At 47.7% G+C, this 27,726-nt stretch overlaps 1 protein-coding gene across 1 annotated transcript in view; it reads right to left on the reverse strand.

Annotated features, from left to right (window-relative positions):
* Positions 1-26,761, reverse strand: part of CDH3 (cadherin 3) — a 44,574-nt gene extending 17,813 nt beyond the window's left edge. The window contains exons 1-6 of the mRNA XM_059667663.1: positions 26,445-26,761; positions 26,108-26,222; positions 1,949-2,031; positions 904-1,029; positions 546-701; positions 309-453 (exon numbers count right to left, since the gene is read on the reverse strand). Of these exons, the coding sequence (XP_059523646.1) occupies positions 309-453; positions 546-701; positions 904-1,029; positions 1,949-2,031; positions 26,108-26,222; positions 26,445-26,504 (685 nt within the window). The 5' untranslated portion in view covers positions 26,505-26,761. The remainder of the gene's footprint in view (positions 1-308; positions 454-545; positions 702-903; positions 1,030-1,948; positions 2,032-26,107; positions 26,223-26,444) is intronic.
* Positions 26,762-27,726: the final 965 nt, after the last annotated feature.

The raw sequence follows: 27,726 nt of genomic DNA on the forward strand, positions 1-27,726 counted from the left end.
AAATCTAGTCTTTGTAGCTCCAAAGCTAGTGGTTCCTAAACCTGGCTGATCATCTGAGGCTTCTGGGAAATTTTCATATATACAGATTCCAGAGCTTGAGTCCAGGATCACTCTTACTCAGGGATCTTGGGATGGAGTAGGAGCATCTGGATTTTAAAGAAGATGCCAGGTGATCTGTTGCACAGCCAAGGAAGTCAGAGGTAGAGGGTCCTTCTAGCCTTAAGGGTCTGGGCTGATCTCCAGATGGTACCATAAGTCGATCCAAGGCCACAGACCTTGATAGCTATCCCCTCCCCCAATCCTCTTACCGGGCAGTGCCCCCTCCAAGACACTCCCTTTGAAGACATCCTGGGTGAACTTGGGCTTGTGGTCATTCTGGTCTGTCACGATGATGGAGATGTTCATGGGCTCTTCCACGGAGGCGCCGTTCTCTGACACGGCGTGGCCAAAGAGCTGCGGGTGCACAGGTCTGGGGTCAGCTTGGCGCCTCCCTTCCCACCAGGCCCCCGGGCCCTGCTTCTCATTGGATGCTAAAGGTTACTTGCCTCATACTTGGCAATCTTCTCCCGGTCCAGCGGCTTATTCAACAACAACCAGCCCGTTTCCTTCTCTATGGTGAAGACACCCTCAGGGGGGCTGTCTGCCCCAGGCCCCGTGATGCTGTAGAAAATCTTGGTGCCTCTGTCCTTGCTAGATTTGAGCTGGAAGCAAAATGAAAAATGGCAGCTGACCAAGTGACAACTATCTCATGGGTGAGGAGGCGCTGCCTTATCAGAAACTGGTGCCACGAGAGAGGCTTTCCTCGGTGGGCCCCAGTGCTCAGCACCAAGAAACCTCTATTCAGGCCTTTAGGAGAGGGTCCCTGCAGCCAGCAATGATGCTCAGGGAGAAGCACAGCCATACCTGATTCAGCCTCTGAGGGAAGGGACCCTTGCCATTCTCAGGGACAGACAGCGGCGGGAACACCCATTCTCTCTTGCGTCTTCGTAAGATACGTCTGGATGGGGAGGTCCTCAGAGCCTTACTTTCCTGTAAGGAGAGAAGACCCCTTAACCGAGATATGCAAACAGCTGGAACACACCCACCATCCTCACCTACAGGTTAAGGGTCAGACCTGGATGGTCTAAGGCAAAAGAAAAATTGGAATAATCTAAGGTCCAGAGGACCAATGGAAAATTCTAGAGTACATACATCTAGTGGAGTACTACGCAGCTCTAAAAATGAGGAGTAAGGAAGCGCTCTATGTGCTGACATGGAAAGACCTTTGATGTGTCCTGCTGAGTGCAAAGAACAAGGTACAGAACAGTTTAGCATTTTATTTAACAAACACATAGTGCTTAACAGATGCCAGGCACTGTTCCATCTTTTGGGTAAAAAGGTAGGAAAATAAGACCATATCTTCATATTGGCTTATTTATAGACAAAGTCTGGGGAACACAAAAGAAATTAATAATGGTGATTATCTGTGGGAAAGGGGTGGAGAGGGCATTAGGCAGATGGAGAGAAAAAAGGGGAGGTAATTCATGGCATAATTTTAAATATATGTATTTTTTATTTTTGAACCATGTATACTAGTATATTAGCTATTCAAAAAACTAAATTAAAAGAAACAATGTGTGACCAAGTGCCTCATATCCATCTTCCCAGGGGCTCATGGGATTGGCAGTTCTGTGTGGGAATTGCCTTCCCTCAGGGTTTACCCAGATGATACAAGAAAGAAAAGAGAGGTGAGAGAAAGAATCCAAGGTTACCAGAGCTTTGGACCATTACTCACAAGGCAGCTCTCTGCCGCCCCTCCTGGGCAGCTGCAAGCACTACACCGTGGTAACGGAGGGCTAACACCACCTCCTCTGAAGGGATAAGGTGGCTCACAGCAGCCATCTGGGCATGCACAAAGAACACCTCACCCACTCCCCACATACACACACGGGTGGACACAGTGTTTTACCTGGGCTGTTGTGTCGCTCAGTGCAGTGAAATCGTGACCAGTGCTAAGCAGGGCCGACTCTTGCCCAGGGCAGCCCATGAAAACTGGGGAGAAGAGAGAAAGGGAGTATTAGGAAGGAGGGGCTTCTGGAAGCTACCCCAGACAACAGCCCCTTGATTGGATCAAGGAGTGTTCTACTACAGGAGGAGGCTTGGCTTACCTCCTCTGAGCAGCACTGTGACCAAATACGAGTTTCAGATGGGGCTTCCAAGTTTGGTCTCTAAAGGGAGGGCCACTTTGTAAGCCAAACCCCTTTCTTCATTCACGGGGCCAGAAAACCAAGATCACAGACATTGAGTGATATTGGTTCCCAGTGGCTCATGACAAGTAGGGAATGGGGAGGGGGGCAAGGTCACAGCTGGAGGCAGGAGATTTTCATGCACTATGCATCCTGCTACATCATCACTCACAGAGCTTGCTTAAACCTGCAGTCGCCAACCTTTCGGACCTCACAGACCACCAGTGGTCCACGGACCACCGGCTGGCGACCGCTGCTCTAGACAACCTCAGCTTGTCACACTCCTTCTGGATCCCTCCTGCTTGGCCACTCTTTAAGTAACATTGTGAGTTAATAACTATCATTCGCCAAGCCAGAGACTGGGCCCATTTTATCCTTACATCTATCCCACCAAGGTAGGTGCTAGCCTCTTTTCAAAGATAAGAAAACTGAGGTTCAGCATCCAGGTCAGCCTGACCCTAAAGCATACGCTATATAAAACTCACAACCAATGTTCTTACACGCTATTCCTGTGGCCAAATCAGGGAACCTGCCAGAGGCCACATGTGGGTCCATCAGCACCAGGCTCTGGCCCAGACCCCAGCGCTCATCATTTTACTCGGCTGCAGCACAGCCAAGACCACGGGTCAGTCTGTGCCATGGAAATGTCAGGGTGAGGCCTTCCAACTGTCCTTTTTTGAAGAATTTGTCCTTGAGGCTCAGTTGATGATGATGGTGATGGTTTTTCTTTTAAATCCTTCTTTAGTATAAGAAAGGGTAACAGATGAGGTTTTTTGGTAAAGTACAAAAGTAATGTGAACATGACAAAGTATTCAAAGAATTTAATATAAAAAAGTCAAATTCCAAAGGATTAATATCCAGAAAATACAAAGAATTCCTTAAAACTCAACAAAAACAACGCAAGTTGTTTTGGGGGCAGGCAAAAAAACTTGAAAGGACATTTCTCCAAAGACAATATACAAGGAAGGGCCAATAAGCATATGAAAGATACTCAATATCACTAGTCATTAGGAAAGAGCAAATCAAAATCACAATGAGGTACCTCTTCACACCCACTAGGATGGCTATTAAAAAAAAAAAAAAAAAAAAAAAACCGACTGGGCCCTGGCCGGTGTGGCTTAGTTGGTAGAGCTGTAGTCCTTTGCACATGCCTGAGTTTGGGACCTCATCCCCAGTAGGGGACAGACAGGAGGCAGGGTAGGTCAGTTGGTTCAAACATCGTCCAATTCCCTAAGGTTGTAGTTTTGGTTCAATCTCTGGTCAGAGCACATATGAAGAATCAACCAATAAATGCATAAGTGGAACAACAAATCTATGTCTGTCTGTCTGTCTCTCTCTCTCTCCCCCCCTTTCCCCTCTCTCTAAAAATCAACACACTTTTACGAATGTGTAATACCCCCACCCCTCAAATGGAAGATAGTAAGTGTTGACAAGATGTAAATAAATTGGAACCGACATGCATTGGGAATGTGAAACAGTGGTTCCTCAAAAGGTAAACATAGAATTACCGCATGATCCAGCATTTCCAAACAGATATTCATATACAAATTTTCAAAGCAAAATTATTCATAATAGCAAAAAGATAGAAACAATCCAATTGTCCATCAAGAGATGAACAGACAAAATGTGGTTTATACATACAATGGAATATTATTCAGCCTTTAAAAGGAATAAAGTTCTGATACACACTACAATATGAACACACCTTGAAAACACTATGCTAAGTAAAATAAGCCAGTCACAAAAGGACAAATACTGTACGGTTCTGCTTACATGAGGTACTTAGGATAGATTAATAGAGAAAGTAGAACAGAGGTCACCAGGGGCTGGGGATTTACAGTTTAATGGATATAGAGTTTCTGTTTCAGAAGATGAAAAAGTTCTGGAGATGGAAAACGGTGATGGTTGCACAACATTGTGAATGTACTTAATATCACTAAATTGTTTACTTTAAAATGGTTTTTTAAATGGTCAATTTTTATGCATATTTTAGCTCAATAGAAAAGTGGAAGTCCGACATGAGAGTGTAAAATGGGACAGTCATTTTGGGAAACTGTTGGTCAGTATTTACTGAAGCTAAATATACACATTCCCCAAGACCCAGCAATTCACTCTGAGATATAGATTCAACAAAAATACATTGACCAAAAGACATGCACTAAAATGTTCACAGCAGCACTGTTTATAATAGCTAAAAACTGGAAACAGCCCAAATGTCCATCAAGGTAGAATGGCTAGAAACATCATGGTATATTCACATAATGAAATGAATCAACTACAAGGACATTCTGGATGAATCTTACAAACATATGGTTCCCTAATAGAAGCCAGCTTGAACAGAGAACATATGCAGGATCCCATTAACATGAAGTTCAAAAACAGGCAAAACTAACCTAGGTGAAGGAAGTTATTAACATACTGGTCATAATTTGGGGAGAGGGGTTAGTGATAGAAGGGAGTGAAGGGGGACTTAAAAGCATACAGAGCTGCCTTCAGCTCCCCAGAGCCCAGTGCCAGCTCCCTAGAGCCCACAAGCTCTCACACACAGAGGCAGGATCCGTTGTGGGAAGGCTGGAATGTGCCCACGTGAAAGAGAAGATTGCTTAGAAACCAGCCCTGCCTCCTTGACGACATTCCCACTGAGGAGTCATGGGTTGTGACATGCCTGGCCAGTGGGAGGAAGGGAAAGAGAGACCAGGCCTGATTCCGCTCCAGAGGGCCTCAGGGGCACACGATCCCCAGGGAGAACCTGCCCTTTACCTCCAACACACAGCTTTGTAGTCTCATCTTCTGAGTTATCTGTTGCTCTGCTTTAGGGCTAAAAGGACCAGGAATGACATGTGGCAAAGACTGCATCATCTTTAATATAGGGCAAGAGTTAAATAATCTAGCCCTGGCCAGGTAGCTCAGTTAAGAGCACCATCCAAGGTTGCAGGTTTGATCCCTACTCAAGAAGCAACCAATGAATGCATAAGTAAGTAGAACAACAAATATCTCTCTAAATAAATAAATAAACAAATAAATAAATAAATTTTAAAAGAGTTAGCCCCTAGCCGGTTTGGCTCAGTAGATACAATGTCGGCCTGCGGACCAAAGGGTCCCAGGTTCAATTCTGGTGAACGGAATTTCTGTACCTTGGTCGCAGGCGGCAACCTATGCAGGAGGCAACCAATTGATGTGTTTCTCTCTACCTTTCCCTCTTTCATTCTCCCTAAAAATCAATGGAAAAATATCCTCGGGTGAGGATTAACAACAAAATAAAAGAGTTAAATAACCTATGGGGTACTAACTCCATGCATTATTGATCAACTATGCAAAATGATATTTATAGTAGTGCTTAAGTTATCTAGGGAAGGACTTATACTATGAAGTAAAAAAAGTAAGCAGAATGTAGAACTGTACATACAGTATATGTAATTAGTCACAGAAAAAAAAAAAGACTGGAAGGAAGTCCACCTTCCCAATGATTAGGGTTATCAGTCATTTACTTTCTTGCCAGTGGAGTGACTCAGTTGGTCGAGCATCAAAAAGTTGCTGGTTTTATTCCAGGTCAGGCACATATCTGGGTTGCAGGTTTGGTTCCCGGTTGGGGCATATGCAGATTAATGTTTCTCTCTCTGCATGTGAGGATTTAAAATGTATGTTTAAGTTTTCTCTTAACATGACTCTCTTAACAGGAATCATGTCTCCCCTAAAACTCGTATGTTGAGGTCCTAACCCCCAGTATTTCGGGATGTGACTGTTTTTGGAGATAGGGCCCTTAAAGAGGTGATGCGTTAAAATGAGGTCATAGGGTGGATCCTAATCCAGTATGGACTTAGGGGCTTAAACAACAAAATTTTATTTTCTCATAATTCTGGAGGCCAGAAGTCTGAGATGAAGGTGTGTCACAGGGTTGGTTTCTTTTGAGGCCTTTCTCTCTCCTCGGCTTATAAATGGCTGTCTCCTCCCTGTGTCTTTACATAGTCTTCCCTCTGTGACTGCCAGTGCCCAAATTTCCTCCTCTTATAAGGACACCATAACCTTTCCTCAGCTTTCTAGCAAACCAACCAACAAAGCATTCATTATAATAGCAAAAGTCCAGAAAACAGAAATGTCCATCAACAAGGTTAACTTTGGGTGATGCTACCATTTATACAAGAGAACATGACGTAGCCATAAAAACTATAAAAGATGAGGACGCTCCTGTGTCTTGATATGGAAAGGTCTCTAAGACATATTGTTAATTAAAAAAGAAAAAAGATATAGAACAATGCAGTCTCTACAAAATGCTAACATTTGTATTTTTAAATTGTATTTGAGAAATACCTCTAGAAGGTGACTCAAAAAACTGGGCTTACAGGTGGAGAGACGCAGCGAGGGAATAGGGATGAGACTTTTTAGTGTATACCCTTCTGAACGCTGACCCACGCAAACGCATTAGCTATTCAAACACTGGTAAAAAATTAAGTCACTTTTTCCATTCTTAACACAGTCCTCTTCCTAAGGGAGGGTCTTCAGCAAGCAGAGGGCTGGCCAGACCAGTCTATCAGCGATTTTCCTTCATGAGAGACTCAATGAGCCCTTCAATCCTCCCCAGCAGGCTTCCCAGCAGGAGGCTAATGGAGTGACTCCCCTTATTACTCGGAAGCCTGAATCCTCCAAACTCTAAAAGCTGCCAGGAACCGGGAACTTTCTGCTATCTGCAAGATCTGCCCCCCAGGAACATGAACACGCTTCACTACTGCTTGCCAGCACATTTCCATTATTCTTATGGTTCCAAATATTCGTTGCACAGTATCTGGGCTGTCCATCTATTCTTCGAGGAGACAGCGCCAACGATCAAGAAGCCAAGAGTGATATACGCCAACTGTACATGCCTCCCACTCAGGCCGCATATTCCAGTTGCATCAGAGGGCCTGGCCCCACCAGCTCCAACCCGCATTCAGCTGGAGGCAGAATACAGCCAAGGGCCTGGGCTAGGCAGGCAGGAACAAGCTTCAAAGGCCTGAGACACCCAGCTAAGTGTTTTCCTATCCAAATCCCCAAAAACTAACCTGCAAGGTGGATATTACACCTCCTCCCCTTTCTGACAACTCAGGAAACCAGAGGCTGCCTGGGGTTGAAGTGCCGCAAGAAGCCGTTTCAGACAGGTAAGCACACAAGGCCCACAACCAAGAAGCAGCAGGACCAGATTTCAAATCCTAGAGGCAGGGAAGTGATGAAGAGCATGGGAACTGGAGACGGAAAGGCTTGGGTTCAAATCCATATTGTATGAGCACACGGAAGCTGTCCTCCTCTGGAAAATAGGAATAATCATAGGTATCTCATAAGCTTATCAGGATTAAATGGGATAATGTTTCACACAGCACTGAGCACTGTGTCTAGCCCAAGCAAGCCTTTAATAAAAGTTACCTTTAGCCTACTCACAATTAACCTGGGCTTCAGACTCCAAGTCTGGGCCTGCCCCTACAGCACAGAAAAACCATCTCTCAAAGTGGGTAGGGGCTTAGCTATAGCCAAATGCTTTGCCTGAGGGATGAAGCACTGAAGGGAGGAGGAGACAGACGGGGCCAAAGAGCATAAAAGGGATCTGGCTCAGTCTGCATTTGGAGGACTGTTTCTTAGGGGTGCTCTGGGCTGATTGCGGGAGGCAGAGGATAGAGATCTCCCGGACAAGCTGACCTGCCCACGGAAGCTTGCTGAGACAACTGTAGGAATATGAGCAGTTTCCTCTGCGAGCCATGAGTCACAAAGAGACCGGTGAACAGTAAGCCGTAAGCCGTGGGGCAAAATCATTACAACTTCCTCCCAGATGCTTCCTGGCACCAGTGGCTTGCATCATTGGTTTCAAAATGAAATTGATCTGAAACCAGGTCTCGTAATCACTCATCCACCTTCTACTCCACCTCCTAACAGCCGGTAAAGTGAAGTAAGTAGATGTATTTCCTGTTCCTGACTGCAGCCTAGCTCCACAAGGCCACAAACCTTGGCCAAGTCCTGAAGGCATGAATGGGCCTGTGTCAAACTCTGCTTGGGGCCAGCTAGTGGGTGCTGATGAGCACATGGGCAACAGTTCACATCTTAAGACTGGAAAACAGAGACCTACTCTCCACCCACATTCGGTACGGTAAACAAAGTCAGTCGACTGCTTCCGATTCAGTTTCTCCCACAGGAATTCTGAATCACAAAGTCAATGAACCTGATGAAAAGGTAGATATAAATTGATAGCTTTCAGCACTGAGCCTAAATACACAATTCCTCGAATACTGTACCGTTGGGGAAGGGAGTTGATAACCTGAGACTGCTTCTAGAGAAATTAATTTATAAAAACCAGAGTTCTAGGTATCTGCACTGGATAGGAAGACATCCAATGGAACCAGGAGTCCCGGGCCTGTGCTCAAAGCTCATCAGTAAAGATCGCCCCTGCCAAGCCTGACCTCAGACCCTGAAATGGCACCCCTATAAAACTTGGGCAAGAAGAGTCAAGTCCCTGGGGTACTAGAGCTATTGCAGAAAGAAAGATTTTTATTTCTTTATTATTTTAAATTTATTTTTAGAGAGAGGGGGGGAGGCAGAGAGAGGAAGATCAATGATGTGTTCTTCCACCCACTCATGCACCCATTGGTTGATTCTTGTATGTGCCCCGACTGGGGATCGAATCTGTAACCTTAGTGTCTCGGCACAATGCTCTAACTAACTAAGCCACCTGGCCAGGGCAAGAAATATGTTTAAATAGACTTACAAGAACTGATGGATACTGGGCTGAGAAGTCATTCCAGGCCTGCTTAGGTTGGAATGGCTTGGGGCACCTCCAAACTCTCAAGGGAACACCCTTGAAGGTGAGGAGCTTATCTTCTCAGTCATGACATAGAGGTACTATAGAGCCCCAATATCCATTCTTACTGAATGAATGGATCTTGGCAAAATACAAGAGCTAATACCTTCCTCATAAGCTTATTGGGAGGATTAAACAGAATGGTGTTCACACAGCGCAGAGCACTGTGTCTAGCCCAGAGCAAGCCCTGTGTCATCTTTTCCTCAGGAACTGACTGATCGTGTCCTTTCTGAAATAGCAGAGTGCATCCAGGTCTAGAGGAGAAACCTTTCATTTGAAGTTGAACCTGAGAGCTGTAGGTAGTATTCCTCTCCCTGCTTGTTATCTGGCCTACTTTATAATTCCTGAATAACTCATAATTGGCACTTATTGCCTACTAGAGGCCCGATGCACGAAATCCACGCAAGAGTAGGCCTTCCTTTCCCCTGGCTGCCGGCACCGGCTTCCCTCTGGCATCTGGGACATGGGCTTCCCTTGCAGCCCTGGCGTTGTCTGGAAGGTCGTTTGGTCTAATTAGCACATTATGCTTTTATTATTATAGATAAGTCATTGCAGAGTCTCCAGTAAATGATAATGTATTGTGAAACTGAAAATATTTGCTTATACTGCTCTAAGTGAGAAGTCTTTTGTTTTCATTTCTTTAAATCTTTATTGTTGAAAGTATTATATATGTCCCGCCCTCAAAAATGACCCCCTCCAGCCTGTTCCCACCCAGTGAGAAGTCTTTTTAAAAAAATGTTTTTAGCCCTAGCCAGTTTGGCTCAGTGGATAGAGCACCAGCCTGCGAACTGAAAGGTCCCAGGTTCTACTCTAGTCAAGGGCACATGCCCTGGTTGTGGACTCGATTCCCAGTAGGAGGCAGCCAATCAATGATGCCCTTTCATCACTGATATTTCTATCTCTCTCCCCCTTTCCCTTCCTCTCTGAAATCAATAAAAATATTTTTTAAAATAGTAATAAATAAATATAAAATAAAAAACATGTTTGTATTGATTTTAGAGAGAATAAGGGAGAGGGAGAGATAGATAGAAACATCAGTGATGAGAAAGAATCACTGACTGGCTGCCTCCTGCACATCCCCTCCTGGGGATCGAGCTCGCAACCCGAGCGTGTGCCCTTGACCGGAATCGAACCCGAGACCCTTCAGTCCGCAGGCCAATGCTCCATCCACTGAGCCAAACCAGCTACGGCTGAGGAACCTATTTTCATTTGCTTTTGGAGAAGTCCATTTCCTAAACAGATACCAATGTGCAAAACCTTTTTGGGAAGTAAAAGTTGCCTGTTATTTACAAAAAAGCAAAATACACCAGCCATCTCTCTGGGGACAAATGTCCTTCGAGTGATCAGCCTTGGCCAGTTTCCCTGCTGACCTTTGGGCAGTCTGACTGGAAGGGAAGAGTGTTTGAAAGTGTTGTGGCAAAGGGCAGCTTGTGAGGGATGGGGGGAGACCGTCCAAGAAGTCTCCACCTCGCTTGGCTTAGGGACGCGTATCTAGCTCATGACGCGAGCACTTGTCCTTGCAGCGATCACTACCCTCGGTTAGGGATAAGAAGGTGCAGGGGGAAATTACGTAAAATTGCCTTGAAAAAGATTCTGCCGATTTCCTGAGTAAGACTATATAGTATATACAAAAAGGCTCACTTATTAAGAAACACAAATGAAGAGAACAAGTATGTGGAATACTTGGGAAACGGTGCTGCTATATATTGTTAGGGGAGGGGGAGTGCAAACTGGTACAACCTTTCTGAAAATTAAGCCTCAAACAAGCCCTTTGACCCAGGAATTGTGCCAGAAATCATCCCAGATGTCACAAAACCAGAACTGCAAGGATGTTCGTGACTGTTGCTTGAACGGTGTATTAAAAAAAATTTTTTTAAAGCTTCAACAACTTGACTTTCAACAGAATCCTTAATTATGTGTGCAACAAGTTGTTCAAATGTCTAATCTATAGCCTTAAATGTCATAAAAGAAGACCTATCACTCTGTTGAAGGCGGGGATGGGGACAGGTCACAAAACAGGCATGTATAGTTTATACCATGCACCTGGCAATTTTGAAGTATTACTATGTTTATCTTATAGAAGAGAAAGGCAGATGCACAGATTAGAGAGATTACATATGGCCCCGAGCGCTGGCACCAGGAAGGCAGACTACTAGCTCTCCCCAGAACCACCCATCTTCCTGGCAAAAACACAAAAACAAAACAAAACACTAACAACAAAACAAGCTGGCGATGGGCGAGCAGGGCCAGGGGGAAGAGTCCTGTGGGGCAACACCGCAAGCCCCACCGCAAGGCCCGCTGGCAGCCAAGGGGCTCGAGGCCATTTGACTGACAGTGAGCCGAGGGGAGCTAGGTCGCTTAGGCAGCTCCACCTGCCCCGCCAGTGCCCTCCTAGAAGCCAGGTTCTTCTTCCCAAAAGCCAACCCACCACCATGGAAGTGAGTGATAATTCATTACCACAAAATCACCGTCTTCCGGGCGCCAAGGAGCCCAGCGCTGTGCTGCAGCTGAAGCGCTCCGTGGATGGGATTCCCCCACGGTCCCCAGCACAGCGATGACTTTACAGAGATGACCAGCTGCGGGGCCACAGCATGGCCCTGGGAGAGTGCGGCTACACTGGCAGGGGGCCCCCACTTCTGCTCTCCTCACCCTGCAACTGGATCTTCCTGCAGACAGAGCAGGCAGGGCGGTTGAGGCCCTTGGCTCAGAACCCTGGGAACCCTTCTCGGACCCAGCGAAGTAGGAGGGGCAGCTGGACTGCCAGGGAAGGGGGCTGGAGAGCGTGCACAATGGACGCAGGTCCACTCACTCCGATCAGACACCCTCAACGAAGTCTTGGTTAGGTAAATGGACCTGAAAGATCTATTGAAAGTGTTCACTTGAAAAGGCAAAGGTCCTCTATGGGTGGTGACCTCCATTTTGCTTATTTTCCATAGTAAACATTGGATTTGCAATCAAAATGAGATGTGATTCTCCCCCCCAACCCCCACTTGAAAAGCGTTTTGGTAACCAGCTGTTAAGGAGAAAGCAATTCTTTCCAGGGGATTCAGTTTTAACTCTCTTTGGAAAGAGCTTCCCTCCTTACCAGTGGGAGCCAGGTGGGAGCCAGCCGGGTCCTCCCTTAAAAAAAAATCCCTAGAGCAGTGGTTCTCAATCTGTGGGTCGCGACCCCTTTGGGGGTCAAACGACCCTTTCACAGGGGTCGCCTAAGACCATCGGAAAACACATACTGTTTTTGTGATTAATCACTATGCTTTAATTATGTTCAATTTGTAACAATGAAAATACATCCTGCATATCAGATATTTACATTACGATCCATAACAGTAGCAAAATTACAGTTATGAAGTAGCAACGCAAATAATTTTACGATTGGGGGTCACCACAACATGAGGAACTGTATTAAAGGGTCGCGGCACTAGGAAGGTTGAGAACCACTGCTCTAGAGAAACCCAAGCTGGGCTACACTCCACAGCACTCAGAGCTTGAAGCACCCACAAACTCAAAGCTGCACATGAGGTTTCTACTTTCAAGAACCAAATCAGAATAGAGATCCTAGTGCTCAACCTGGGACATCTGGGATAGCAATTAAGGGTCTGTTGGGTAAAACTGCTGCACATTGGCTGGCCCTGCAGCCTTGAGCAAGTCACTTCATATTTAAGCTGTGTTACAGTAAGCACTCCACAAATATAAGCCCTTATTCATTTCCAGTCTCTAAAATGGGAAAACACACTCACGGAGGGAGCGGCTGTAAGGTTAAGCCTCGGACTGACCTGTTGGCAAAGCCACAAACAGGTCCCAGCTTAGAGGGCACAGCCCTCTTAGCAAAATTAGGCTTGACCTTAGCTCCCTAGATCTTATCTGGGTAGCTAATGGGCTGAGGGAGATGCAGCAAGTGCTGCCAAAACAAGTGAAACTCAGAAGAACATTGTAACTATGGTGACCACTACCTTGTTTACCTCTGACTATAAAATAAAGGCTCATGTTGCCATCTGGATCTCTCTCTGTGGCCTCAGCCAGGCACAGGAAGATCCACCTAGGCCCAGCTTATTCTCTTTGTCTTTTCTTCATCCTTCACCACCCACCCTCAGGCTTGCGGAATCCTTGGCTGAACTGGCTCAGTGCACATGCGCGTGCTCTGATGAGGGTCAAATAGGATGTGTTGTGCTTTTAAAGGCACAATTAACACTGGCTGGTGTGGTTCAGTTGGTTGGGTGTCATCCTGTGCACCAAAAGGTTGCCGGTTCAATTCCTGGTCAGGGCACATGCCTGGGTTGTGGATTTGATCCCTGGTAGGGGGAGTGCAGGAGGCAACCAATCAATGTCTGGCTCTTACATCGATATTTCTTTCTCTCACTCTCAAAAAATAAATAAATACATACATAATTAAGTATTTAAAACCAGGGACAGTAATTTAAAAAGCAAAAAACAACAACAAACCAATACCCAAAATAGAAAGTGAAGGTCACCCAGAATCCTGATTTAAGCAGAAAGTTAAGAAAAAACAGATCAACTGCCATAGAGGCAAGCAATGGAAATTAAACTCAAAATGCCATGCTTCTTTCATTCATACCTTACTAGTTTCTTTTAGATCCTCTGTCAAAGAGATACATTAATCCCAGCCACTGTGGCTCAGTAGTTGAGCACTGACCCATGAACCAGGAGGTCATGGTTCGATTCCCAATCAGGGCACATGCCCGGGTTGCGGGCTCGATCCCCAGTAGGGGCCATGCCAGAGGCAGCCGATCAATGATCCTCTCTCATCCATCATTCATGTTTCTATCTCTCTCTCTTCCCTTCCTCTCTGAAATCAATAAAAATAATTTTTAAAAAATAATTTTAAAAAAGTAAAAAAGGATCTTTTAGCATGCTCTCCCTCTGGGGAGCACACCCGCACCATTCCCTTCCCCCTCTTCTTCCCTCACAGGCACACATCTAAACTCTAACGGACCCCATGAGACTTGCAACCAGAGAAGCAATGGGCACTGGCAGCTCAGGCTACCCCCGGAACCTGTCTCCAAGGCCCCCTTTTCTCTGACTTCCCAGTGAGCCAATGCAGCCCAGACTAGACTCTCTTGTTGCTTCTTCTACGCTAAGTCCTTCCTTGTTTTCACTATCCTGAGTTTGTTTTTGCTGTGGCCAATAAATGCTTGCTTGCCTTGCTGCAAAAAAAAAAAAAAAAGGGGGGGGGGTCCTTCACAAATGCAACAGATGATACATTTGAGAAAATAAAATTAATTCCTTGTTTGAAACTTATCAATGATGTGCCCTTGTTCTTAGGATCAAAAACATTACCTTTAATGTGCTCAACCCTTATCTCTGCTGTCTACCCATATTAGTTCTTTTCTGATATTCATCATAATCCCCTTACCACAGGCCCTTTGCACCTTCCATTTCCTCTGTCTAGAACTGTTTCTCCCTGTATTCCCACTCCAATTTTACCCAGTTAACTCCTAACATCCTTCAAATTCAAAAGTTACTTTCTCAGGAAAACTCCCTCAACCCTCCCAAAGTAGATCAGTTTCCTATTTTAAAACTCTTCTAGCTCTAAATAACTTTCTTCCATAGAATTCCTTACACTTTATCATTGTTTACTTATTAGCTAAATGCTTATCTCCCCTCCTACTTTCTATATTATGCAAAGGCAAAGATTGTGTTAAAATTTGCTTATCACTGTATTCCAACACTCAGCACAATGCCTGACACACAGTAGGTATTCAATAATTGTTGAATGAACTATTATTAAAGTCCTTTGATCTGGCAATTTTGCTTTCAAGAAAGCATCCTAAGGAAATATGCATACAGACTTGTCCAAGTGTAATAATCTACACTAATAAAAGAGAAAAATGGTAATTGGCGTACGACAATACCCTTTTCATTGGCTAATCAGGGCTATATGCAAATTAACTGCCAACTAAGATTGGCAGTTAACTGCCAACTAAGATTGGCAGTTAACTGCCAACAAGATGGCGGTTAATTTGCATATGTAGGCACAATGCAGGGAGGCGAAAGGGAAAGCAGGAAGAAGCCCCCTGCCACTGACAGTGATCAGAAACCCAGGGGGGAGCTAAAAGGTGGGGGGCAGGGCAAAGGCGGCCCTGGGGCCACCTTTGCCCTGCCCCCCCAGCCATGATGGGAGAATTAGGCGCCTTTTCCGCCCTGGCCAGTGATAGCAGGAAGTAGGGGTGGAGCCAGCGATGGGAGCTGGGCACGGTCGAAGCTGGCAGTCCCGGGAGCTAGGGGTCCCTTGCCTGGGCCTAAAGCGGAGCCCACGATCGCGGGGCCACTGCAGCTGTGGGTCCCCACTGCCCGAGCCGGACGCCTCAGCCAGAGGCGTTAGGCCTGGGCAGGGGTGGAGCCTGCAACCACGGGGAGCTGGGGGTCCCCTGCCCAGGCCTGACACCTCTGCCGGAGGCCTCAGGCCTGGTCAAGGGGCCGATCCGGTGATTGGTGATAGAAGGGTAATGAGGGTCAACTCCTCTGGCCGAGGCATCAGGCCTGGCTGGGGGGCGGAGCCGGGGATTGGGGGGAGATGATGGTCCCCTTGCCCAGGCCTGAAGCCTGGGTCAGAGGCGTCAGGCTTGGGCGGGGGGTGGAGCAAGTGATCAGAGGGAGATGGGGGTCCCCTGCCCAGGCATGATTCCTGGGCCAGAGGCCTCAGGCCTGGGTGGGGGCCAGAGCCAGTGATGGGGGGAGATGGGGGTCCCCTGTCCAAGCCTGACACCTCTGGCAGAGGCGTCAGGCCTGGGCAAGGGGCCAATCAGGCGATCGGAGGGTGATGGGGGTCTATGCCTCTGACAGAGGCATCAGGCCTGGGCAAGGGGCCGATCCTGCAATTGGAGGGTGATGGGGGTCAACGCCTGAGGGCTCCCTGTATGTGAGAGGGGGCAGGCTGGGCTGAGGGACACTCCCCCCCCCCCACCCAGTGCACGAATTTCGTGCACCGGGCCCCTAGTACTATTATAACCACCACTAACAACTAACATTTATTTACTACATGCGTTTTCATACACTAACTCATTTTTGTTGTTGTTAATCTTCCTCACCTGAGGACAATTTTTCCATTGATTTTTAGAGAGAGTGGAAGGGATGGAGAGAGGGAGGGAGGGGACAGAGGGGAAGAGGAGAGAACAAGAGAGAGAGAAAGAACGATATGACAAAGACACATCAATTGGTTGCCTCCTACATGCGCCCCAACCAAGGCTGGGGATTGAACCTACAACCCAGGTATGTGCCCTTAACAGGGAATCCAACCCACAACCCTTCAGTGTGTGGGCTGAGGTTCCATTATGCCACACCAGCCAAGGCAACACTATAACTCATTTAATCCTCACCACAGTGTTATGAGATCTCCATTATTATCCTTATTTTACAGATGAGAAAAGAGGCATAGAGGTTAAGCAACTTACCCAAGTTTCCACAGCTAGTAAGGGGACAAACACAGTAACTCAGGCAATGTAGCCCTGAACTCCAGCTCAGGCCTCTTGGCATTATAATATGGTTATATTTTGTGCAAATTTCAGTGATAGAAATTTGAAATGGTGCCATAATTATTAAAAGTCTCACTTTGTATGCAAAGTTTAAAGAAATGCAAATCTCCAAAATTAAGAAAAAGTGTAAAAAGTCTCATAATTTCAAAACTGGAGGGACTAAGTGAATTGTAAGCATCCCCTAGCTTCCTCATCCCACACACATACACTTCACATATGTTCATATGAGACTGTAAGTCTTGAATCATGGAAGTTATGAATTTTTGAGGTTTTTGAGAATGCGTATTTTACATCAATGCAACCACCCTGTATAAAACTGTGTATTGCAGTAATATTTGTGTTAGAAAAAACACACACTCAAAAGCCCCTCTTGGGGGGAGGGAAAAGTAAGACCAGAAAAGAGTATCCTCTTTAAAAATGGAAGTCAGCGTTTATTCAGCACAATGCTTGCTAACTAGATTTTGGGATCTGAAGAAAACTTGAGAAAAAATGGATTTTTGCTTTGACCGAACGTCACATTCCCAAGCTCTCAACACTTAAGGAAAATAATACAAGTGCCAATAAATTTGTTACACAATTAAATTTTTTTACTGTTGGTGATTTCAAATGCTTTTTGAAGGTCAGATAATTAAGACATACAACAATGGTTAGTCTGAAAACTATGATTTTTAAGGGGTACAGTAAACTTATTAAGCTTATAAGCAAAGCTTGTCTTGAAGGTTATTATTCAAACGTAAAGGCTTAATTTATCTGGATGGGGTTGAGATGAACAATTCATTCACTCCTCTTTCTACAGCAGTCTTTCCTAATAAGGTGATTCCTGATAGTTGAGAGTTCTAAAAGTCTAAACACTTCACAATTTTTATGGTTAAGTCCTCCCCACTCCACATCTGTCAAAGATAAAAATAGGGGTCAGCTATATAAATCACGGTATGCCTACCACGTAGAAGACCACGGAGCTGTTCAAGGACAAGACAGATGTGTGCTTAGCACTCTGGAAAGAAGCCTGATTCAGTAAGTTAGAAAAGCTGCAGAGTAATATTCTTGTGCGTAATACAGTTCAATTCTTGTTTGAAGAATTTTGGTGTGCAGCCATACATTTTTTTTTGTAAAGAAAAAGGTCTATGAGGATTCACATTAAATCGTTCATTGTGCTTATCCTTAGGGAGCAGGACTGAGGAAGAGGAGAACTTTCATGTGTTTATTTCTGTTTGCGTCTATTGAGAGGCAGTGCCATTTAGTGGTTAAAGCTCAGGCTGCTTAGATTTGAATCCAAGATCTGCTATTCACTAGCTGTGCGGTCTTGGGCAAATTACCTAACCTCTCTGGTCTTGGTGTCTTCATCTGTAAGGAGAGGGTGATCGTAGTATCTACTTCAAGGGATGCCACGGTGATTAAACAAGCTAACACATCAAATGCTAAGAGCGGTACCTGTTACATAGTAAGTGCTATATATTTGAGTGGAAAACGTGGTTTTTACAGTGAACACATACTTATGTATTATCGTAAAATCCCAACCACCCAACCCTACATAAACAATATAAAATAGTATACAAGGAAGGGAGTAGGATGAAAATAAAAAGCTCCCTAGGCAATTTTAACACTCAGTCAAGCTTGCAAATTACTGACTCGGAGGCCAAAGGCAGGGGCAAAGCAGTTAAGAATGTGGTTGAGTCCCAGATGGGGCATGCAGGAGAATTCTGGAAGCGGAAAAAGACAAGAAAATAACAGGTCCTGAAGCCCCGGTGGGAAGCCCCAGCTGAAGCCGACTCCACAAGGAGAGGGCAGGGCGTGGGGCCTGGAGTCTTGTTCTGACTTGTGTGCGGGGAGCCCACAAGTAGCTGTCTTTTCTCTCTGCCTGAAGCTACAGCAAGACAGGGCTCGTTGAGAAAAGGCAGCCAGCCTGAGAGCAAGACACCCAGGCTGGCAGCTGAGCGCTCCAGCCCTCTCACTGTCCGACCAGCAGTCCCCCTCCCCGTAGCTCAGGGCCAGGGGGCATTTCCCACATAGGACGTTAGAACCTAAAGGCTGATGCTTGCGTGTGCCTTAACCCAGGACTGAACCTTGGCGTATTGGGACCACACTCTGACCAACTGAGCCACCCAGCCAGGGCCACATGCTCTCTTGTACACAATCCGTTGCAGGGGCGCAAAGACTTCCTAAAGGTAATGTGACACCCGGAGGTCGGAACCCCTGGGCAAGATCAATTTACTTCTAGTCTTCAACTCCAGTTTAAGGTTTCTTAGTAAGAGAGACATCATTCCGAACTGATCTTATGCACTCTTAAGCAAGCAGAAGTGGGGTTACTGAGATTGAGGATGAAGAGGGAAGCCTGGGATGGTGCTCAGCCCCATCTCCCCATCTAGCCCTTGAGATGCCTCAGAGTGGGGGGGGGGGGGGGGGACCAGATCTCTCCTCCCTAGGGATGTGTGTGGCCCAGTAACTAAATACTCAGCTTGTGGGGGTAGCAGCCCCCAGCCCTTCTACCTACTGGCTGTGTAGTCCTGGCTGTGAGCCTTCCCCTCAAAAGTCAGGCAGTGACAGAGCCAGTTGTGAGTTCCAAGATGGGGTGAAGGGAGAGAGCAAGGTGTGCATTTAACTTTCTTTCCACGGGTCCACTGAGCAAGCAGTGGGACCCTAGCACACTGATGCTCAGCGGGACCATGGCCACCGCAGCGGGAGGGGATTCTGCCAGCTTGAGGGATTTGCAGCCCACTGGTGTTCTAGGTAACCCAGAAGGGCAAGGGTACCCAGATATGGCTGGAGGAGTAGGGGGAAGGCAGAGTACATCAAGCTCCTCCACTCAGAGCAAGGTGGGGGGAGGGTCTTGGTACGGGGGAGGGGGGCGGGGGGGGGGGAGCAGGAGAGGCAGAAGATGAACACCAGAAGCAGATTCTCTGCTGAGAATGTCAGTGCGAGGCTATCAGGCCTGGGTCCTGAGCCCTCCCTACCCGCCTTACATCCTAAAAGGCAGGCCAGGGATCCTGGATAGAAACGCCCCCTCCCCCTCAACTCCAGCTCCTGGTGATTAACAGAGGCCTGTGGAGGGGACAGGAATTCAAAGCTCTTGGGTCAGAAGTTAACTATTTCCAATCTTCCTCCAGCTTGGCTGGGGCCAGAGACTCCCCCTCTTTCCCTCCCTCACCCGACTCCCAAATGGTGAGTACCTCACACTTAGAGTCCAACCTGGGTTCAAACCCTAACTCCACAATTTACTACCTGGGTGACCTTGGATAAGCTACAAAGTTAAAAGCCTAGGTTTCCTATCCAGTTTAACGGGGCCAATTCCACCCCGCTCACGGGGCTTTCAGGAGGATTAAAGGGGCTTATTACATAAAGTACACTGTAGTTCCTGGAACTCGGTTAGCTCTTGGCAAATGGTACTTAGGTTGTGTTTTTGTTTCGTTTTGTTTGAAAATCCGTCCCCATCAGCCTGGCTGCCTGCGTTGGCAATGCCCAGAAACTAAATGAAATGAGGGGGAAAATTCAACTGAGGCTGACAACATCCTTGCCCTCGGGTCTGGGAAAAGGGAGCTTGAGAAGGGATGCAGGCGGTGGGGCCCAGTGTCTTGGCTCAAGGGGAGACTTCAGAGCCTCTGGCCTTCATGGGGGCACAACTGGGACTTTAGCCCCCTATCCTGCCTTTCCAGAACACCTTGCAGCCTCTTTTCTGAGGGGATACCAATTCCAAGCTGGACTGGACCCTGCCTACTTCTTTTGCCTCTCCCCACCTTACACTCCATGGACCAGTCAGGGACACGTATTTAAGTTCCTAGAACCCATATGCTGTTCCCCTGCCAGGAACACTCCCTTTCATGCCCCAACTCTCTTGCATTAAGGCTTCCTCAGACTCCAGCTTGGTCACCACTTCCTCCAGATTCCCCCAAGAACACGTCAGCAGCTATTCCTATGTGACTCTAAGTTTTTTCTCTCCCACCTCCCACTCAGTCATATATGTATATAAATAATTACACACACACACACACACACACACACATTTTCATGTAAATAACTTAATTTGTCTGTCTCACTCCACTGACAGATAAGTAGCTCATTAAGTCTGAGTTTTTTTCATGTTTTGTTCATCAATGTATCCTCGGCACCTACAACATACCTGGAACTTAGTAGCTACTCAATAAGTATTTGCTGAACAAAGGATTCACTATTAAAGTCGCCTGGTGACTGCCCTGGCCAGTGTGCTCACTGGTTACAGAGTTGGCCTCAACACCGCGGGGTTCAATTCCGGTCAAGGGCATGTACCTGGGTTGCAGGTCCGATCCCCTGGTGTGTGGAAGGCAACCAATCGATGTCTCTCTCACACTGATGTTTCTTGCTCTTTCCCACTTCTACTCTCTCTAAAAAATAAAAAATAAAAAATAAATCAATGGAAAAATATCCTTGGGTGAGGATTAACAAAAAAGTAAATAAAATTGCCTGGTGACTGCTTCCTCCTCTAATCAGAGGAGCCCACCGAGGTTAAGGAGCTGTGGGTCTTGCTCACTTATGAACATCTAGCACCCCGTTGGGTGTTCAGACATTTGCTTTTAATCTCAGATACTTCACTGCCTGTGTATTGAGGGAGGAGCTGGACTTGACCACCTCTGTCATCGGAGGAGTCTGCTGCCCACCCACACACTGGCCAGGATAACAATCTTCACCCAGGAAAAAGACCTCACCTAAGGAATTCAGGGTCCTTTTGAGATTTCCTTTCTACTTTGGGGGAAAATACAAGCATTAGCTTAAGGGCAAAAAAAATAAATAAATAAAGATTTCTCTCCCAAGATAAAGGAAGCTACCAAGTACATAATAATGACTTGTCTCTTAGCATAAGGCCAGATAAGAAGCAACACAGGGTGGGTCTGGCAAGGAGACTGTTGGGGGAGGGCAGGTGGCTGAATCCAGAAGAGACTCAGCTACTTCAAGAGAGAGCAAAGCTGACTTCTCAGGACAGGGTCACAGTACTGTGAGTCTCAGTTAACCCAGCAATTATGCTCCGAGGTATGTAGCTAACAGATCCTGTTTATAGTTTCACCAGAAGTCTTGAACAATAGTATTCACAGTAGCACCAGTTATTATAGCCAAAAAAGGGGGAAACTCCTCAATCGCTGCTCAACAGAACTGTGGACAGTCACATAATGACTACTATATGATCACCTTTGTCATCCGAGGAGTCTGCTGCTCAAATACTCAATTCCCAAATGCTATACTGAGTATTTCAGCCACATGAGAATCAAATACAGCCACATCCAGAACTATGCAAGAATCTCATATATGCAGTCAAGAAGCCGGATCCAAGAGGATATTCTCTATGGTTCTTCTACATAAAGTCCAAATACAGGCAAATTAAATTATCTTATTAGAATCAGGATAGTGGCTTTCTTGGGAGGCAGGTAGAGAGAGACTGGAAAGGATGTGGTATCTGAGGTGCTTGTAATGCTGTTTCTTGAGCTGAGTGCTAGGTACATGGGTGTTTTCAGGGAAGTTCATCGAGCACTTTCCTCCACATGTTATTCTTCAGTAACAGTGGTTCTCTGAATAGAGCAGTGGTTCTCAACCTTCCTAATGCCGCGACCCTTTAATACAGTTCCTCATGTTGTGGTGACCCCCAACCGTAAAATTATTTTCGTTGCTACTTCATAACTGTAATTTTGCTACTGTTCTGAATCGTAATGTAAATATCTGATATGCAGGATGTATTTTCATTGTTACAAACTGAACATAATTAAAGCATAGTGATTAATCACAAAAACAATATGTCATTATATATGTGTTTTCCGATGGTCTTAGGCGACCCCTGTGAAAGGGTCATTTGATCCCCAAAGGGGTGGCGACCCACAGGCTGACAACCGCTGGAATAGGGCCATTTCAGTCTCAGAACCCAAGTTTCAACTGATTTGGGCAGGGGAAGCCCTTCTCTCCCTCCTTTTCCATCACTCTCCAAGTGCTTTGCAGAGCTAGTTTCTAGCCCTAGAAACTCATTGCTCATCATAAGCCATGCCTTTCTCACACAGCAGAGTTGTGGGCGCCCTGCACTGGGTAACCTAGGAACAGTGCCTTGTGAGGAGGTGGGAAGGGAGTCTAGAGATTTGAGACCTGCTCCCCAGGCACAAGCTAACAGCGATGCGCAACAGGCTTTGGTAACCAACCCTACTCTGCTGCTGAGCCAGCTTGAAGCCTCAATTCCCAGAAACTCCTTCCTCAGAGGCAGATTTTTCAGGCACTGCAGAATCCCTCTGGGCTTCAATCCTGGCCGTACTGCTGACTGCCCCAGTGACCTCATGTCAAGTTCCTTATCCCCATCCTACACGAAGGGGAAAATACTGTCACCTGCTCTGCAAGGCAGTCAGTCACAAGCACAACAATAACTAACTTTAGATTGTAAGTTCCCAGAAGGCAGGGACTTCGTTTTGTTCATTGCTATATCGCTGCAGTTCTAGAACAGTGTCTGATATAATGCAGATGCTAAATATATGTTTACTGAAAGAATAAAATGTAACTAGAGGCCAAATAATCATCAAATAGAGGGCACAGCCCAGAATGGGGGCTCCGAAACAAAAGGCAATTTTTACACAAGTTGAAATAAGCAAAACCACCTTGAAGTTAACTCATGTTCAGGTAGATTTATTATGAACTTTGAAATTACCCAAACGCTGACTAAGGGGGAGCTGAACCTGCTGCTGAGGGGCCACATGAAGTACTGAATTTCTTGTATTATAAGCTGCCTCTCAATTGTTCACCATTAAGGATGTATAGACCGCTTTAGGTCACTCACTTTGAATCACTGCACTAATATGCAAGTCCTTCCTCCCACCTCTCCTTTGCCTTTGCTTGCAGACCACACTTGAAGGAAAGCAGACCCCACGCTGTGTGGCTGGGGTAGAGAACATTCCTGCTCTATCTCCATTTCATCCACCTCCCACTTTCTGGCAGTAAAAAAAAAAAAATGCCAGGGGACTTGGGAGTCAGAAACTGCCATTCAAGTCCCAGCGGGTTACTGCGGTGATGATGTTAGCGAAGCCATAACTGCTCAGGTTTCACCTGTAAAATGGGCAGACCCTTCCTAAGAGTGTCATGACTCATGCAAATACCCACTGGGCATCCTACTTATTAACAGGTCCTGGGCATAACCCTACAGGTAAAAGTCATGTCTGTGATGCTCAAGGAAGCTTGCGAGCTATTTAACCAAGCAAATTAAATTCATTAAGCTGTTCCTCCATTTCTCCACCTTTTAAAACCTCCAGAAGGGCTGGGCTAAGGCTTTCTGAAGTCCCAACTCAGCTTGGGAGCTGAAGGAGTTTAATATTTACCTTACCAGCTTCAAGAGAACGTCGGGAGGATTAAGCAAGCTCAGGGTTGTGGAAATGCTTTGAAGGGGAAAGTGCACATACAAACAAGGTATTAATTATATCAGATAATTTCTTTGAGCTCAACTTCATAGACACCTGTGATATCCATAACCCAGGGGAGAACAACAGGGCAGTTGTTCCTTGGCAATATGGAAACTGTTGTCTGCTTGGCCAGACTTGAGAGTGTGTATGTCCCCCTCAGGATAACCCTTTCAGCTGGGCTGGATCCATCTGTGTACGGAGGATGGGGAGCTGGGGTAGAGGTAGGGAGGTAGAAAGGTGCCAGCAGCTGACGACTAAGGGGAGAAATACCAATATTTTTTTCTGGGGCATCCTAATTTAAGGGGACCAATTGGGCCCAGACACTTATTTTTACTTTAAATAAGGTGGCAGCCTATCTCACGGGAAGACTGCTCTAAGAACTAGTGGTGTTGCAGGGAGGCGCAAAGTTAGCCAAGCGTATGAACCCACCCTTTGTTTTATCTCCCAGGTGCGCTCCTGGCAGGAACCCACCCCTTTTCACAATCATAAACCACACATCCGAGAAAGCGGAATTTTCTCAAAAGGTTTAAAATGCCTGATGTCACCAGGAAACACTCACCAAGCAGACCATGAAATCGAAAACCAGATCACCGCTTCCCCCCAACAACCTCAAGCTTTAGTGAAGTGACAGCTAATCTGATATTTCTTGCTTCAGTAAAGCAGACGGCCCTCAAAGCCACAGCTTGCTCTCCCAGAACTTAGTCAAAGGACTTGACAATGAGGGGGAGGGGTACAGATTTGGCCAGCGCTCAGGTTAGCAATAAGGCTTCCTCGGGGAGCCCGAACTGGATTTGGGGCCCGGCCCAAGTTAACATTTTTACAGGTTGCCTGAGCTGCAGCTTGTTAGCTAGTCAGTAATAAACCTCTGCACAAGAATTTAAAGTTTATGAGGCATGGCCTCTTAATGCCTCTCCTCTGCTCCCTACAGCCAAGAGTTTAAGGAGCCTGGCCTCGCCTGAGTGTTGATTGTTTTTGTCAATCCGCAGTTATTTTGGAAAAGAGGAAAGGCTTCCACAGGCTCAAGGCCTCCAATCCTCTTTTGCAGAAACAAAAGAGAGCCCTTCTGTCCGCTAAGCACGGGCACCCCCACGTTAAAGCTGTGGGGTGAGGGGTATGCTGATGGAGGCTGAGAAAAATGCTAGGTGGCAGCGTTTAATTGTTTTGAAAACCAAGGAAACTATAGATCCCCTCCCAAGAAAAATGCAAACAGCAGTTCTTAAACAATGTTACGGGTTAACAGTCCTCCGGAACCGCACTCGAGGATCCTGCGTTACACCTCTGTTTAAGAACTTGGGTTTGGTCCAGCCGGGAAGCCACAACCTCTCCTCTGCGTGGAGGGAAGGAGACCCCCCTTGAGCCTGCAGCTGCCTGGGTCTCAGAACACACTGGTCCTCCGCACAAAGTGACCCCCACCCCACCCCCACCCTCAAGTTTTTGAACTAAAGCGGGTAAACAAGTAATTGGGAGGTCAAAAATGTGCTTTGATCTCCCATCCACCGCCCCCCTCAGCTCAGGACTTTCAAGCGTGGGACCCCCCACCCCTCACTCCCCAAGTGCCCTAGCATTCCAGTCCCAAGCACTGGAGGTGCGGGAGTGTCCCCGCTGCGTGATGGCCCAAGCCCAGGTGTGCCAGCCCCAGTGTCCGGGCAGGCAGCAGGGGCGCAGACCCTCCGGGAAGGGCAGGGTTAAGAGTGCATTCCAGCTGCCGGGGAAGAAGGGGGGCGGGGAGGGGAGCGCGAAGAAGAGAAACAGACCCGGTCTGTCTGTCGGAGACACAAAGCACCGTACACAAAGGGGCTCGAGAGGGGCGAAGGGGGTTGCCCCGGGCACGGTTCATCCCCACACCTGCGCGGGGGCTGGGGGAAGAATGCGGACGGCACATTCCTCCGCTGGGGCCAGCGGGGGAGCCTCCCACAGACCCGCTGGGTGAGGAGCTCAGCCGCCTGGTTAGCAGCCGCAGCGGGGCAAGGAGGACCTGGACCTCAGAGGGCGCTACGCTCTCCGGTCTTCCCCGTCAACCGCCCACCTACACCCCAAGACGCTTTCTGCGCCTCCCCCCACCTGAGGCGGTGCCAGAAGTCCCCCGCCCCAGTCTGGCCACTCCTCGCGCGGGCCACACCGGAGCGGACCACGTGCGGTTTCCACTCGCCCCGTAGATGCACGGGGCGGGCTCCTGGAGGATCTTACCTCTCCCCGGAGCCTGGCCCGGCTCCAGCTCCGCTCCTCCCGCCTCCGAGGTCACTTCAGCACCCCCGGGGTCCGCCCGGCACGGCTCGGAGGCCGCGCACGGCAGCCAGCAAACCTACGCCAAGGGAAGAGCGGGGAAAGAGGAAGGTCGGGTGGGTCACCGGCGTGCCCGGCCCCGCACACCCATCTCCAATTACTAACGGGGCTTCGGGGCTTTCCGAGGACACCGTGGCCTCCAGGAGCCCAGCCACCCCGACGCCCTCCCCGACGCCACCGCATGCGGACCCGCCCGCCCTCCGGGGAGCGTCTGGCGGGCAAGGGCGAGGCAATTGGGTACCTGAAGTAGGAGGAAGAGGTGGAAGAGGAGGGACGCGAGAGACCCACTAGGGAGCCCCATTGCTGGAGAGAGAAGGGTGAGGACGCTGCCCCGACAGCGTGCTGCCGCTCCGCTAAGCTCTCCGCGCCGCTCTGAGCTCCGTAGTCTCGGGAGCAGCGGAAGGAGGCCAGGTGAGAGCCGGTGTGTGCTGATTGGCCCAGCGCCGCGAGGTCCCGCCTCCCTCGCAGGTGGGGCGGTGGCTGGCGCGGTCCTGGCACCTTCGAAGCCCCTCGAAACCCCTCCTATCCTCCCTCCGGCTGTTGTCTCGGCTTTTCTGGAGCTGCTCCCGGCAGGGACTCAGCTGTCTCACAGGTTCTGGGTTCGAGCGGGAAAAAGCAGAACAAAAATTCCACCCCACTCTTCAGCCTCCCCAGCAAGCAAAGAAAAATGTTTCTGGGTCTTGCGGTTCTAGCTGAAAAAAGTGGAGAGGCATTCGAACCTGACCCGAAACAGAGGCGCCCCATTCATTCCCCCCCCATCCCCCAAGGCGCTGTGACCCAAAGCTTTGATGGAGGCGGGTGTGTCCGCCCCACGCCCGGCTACAGCCGGGTCTGCCCCTGCCTCTTTCTCCACCTCCCACGCCAGCCCACTCGGAGGGTTTAAAACGCAGCGAGTGGCGAGGAATCGCGTTACAAAATCTGCAGAAAACCCATTGCACAGCAGAACCAATGGAGCCTGGGAGAGATGTTCCCAGCGTTCGGAAGTCACGGTGGCGTCAAAGGGCACAAGGTAAAGGGGTGGTTATTAGCCTCACAGTCTCCAGCAACGCCCTCCACTCCCATAAAACATAACACCTTCTCAACTTAAATAAAGGCATTTTTAAAAATGCGACTCTTTTTTTTAAAATATTTTATTGATTTTTTACAGAGAGGAAGGGAGAGAGATAGAGAGTCAGAAACATCGATGAGAGAGAAACATCGACCAGCCGCCTCCTGCACACCCCCCACTGGGGACGCGCCCGCAACCCAGGTACATGCCCCTGACCGGAATCGAACCCGGGACCCTTCAGTCCGCAGGCCGACGCTCCATCCACTGAGCCAAACCGGTTTCGGCAAAAAATGCGACTCTTTTTATTGGTCTTTAATACGGAATATAATCTAAGCAAAAACTGCTTGCTGCCTAAAGCAGCCTTGCAGCGAGCCCTCCTTGAACACAGCTCTGGGAGACCTGCGCGGACCTGAAGTGCTTTTGTCTTGGCTCACAGGGGGCCCTGGGCACAAACTGTGCCGAGAATCGCTGCGCC

The sequence above is a fragment of the Myotis daubentonii genome, chromosome 15, assembly GCF_963259705.1.
Source record: "Myotis daubentonii chromosome 15, mMyoDau2.1, whole genome shotgun sequence".
In the NCBI taxonomy this organism is placed as follows: Eukaryota; Metazoa; Chordata; class Mammalia; order Chiroptera; family Vespertilionidae; genus Myotis; species Myotis daubentonii.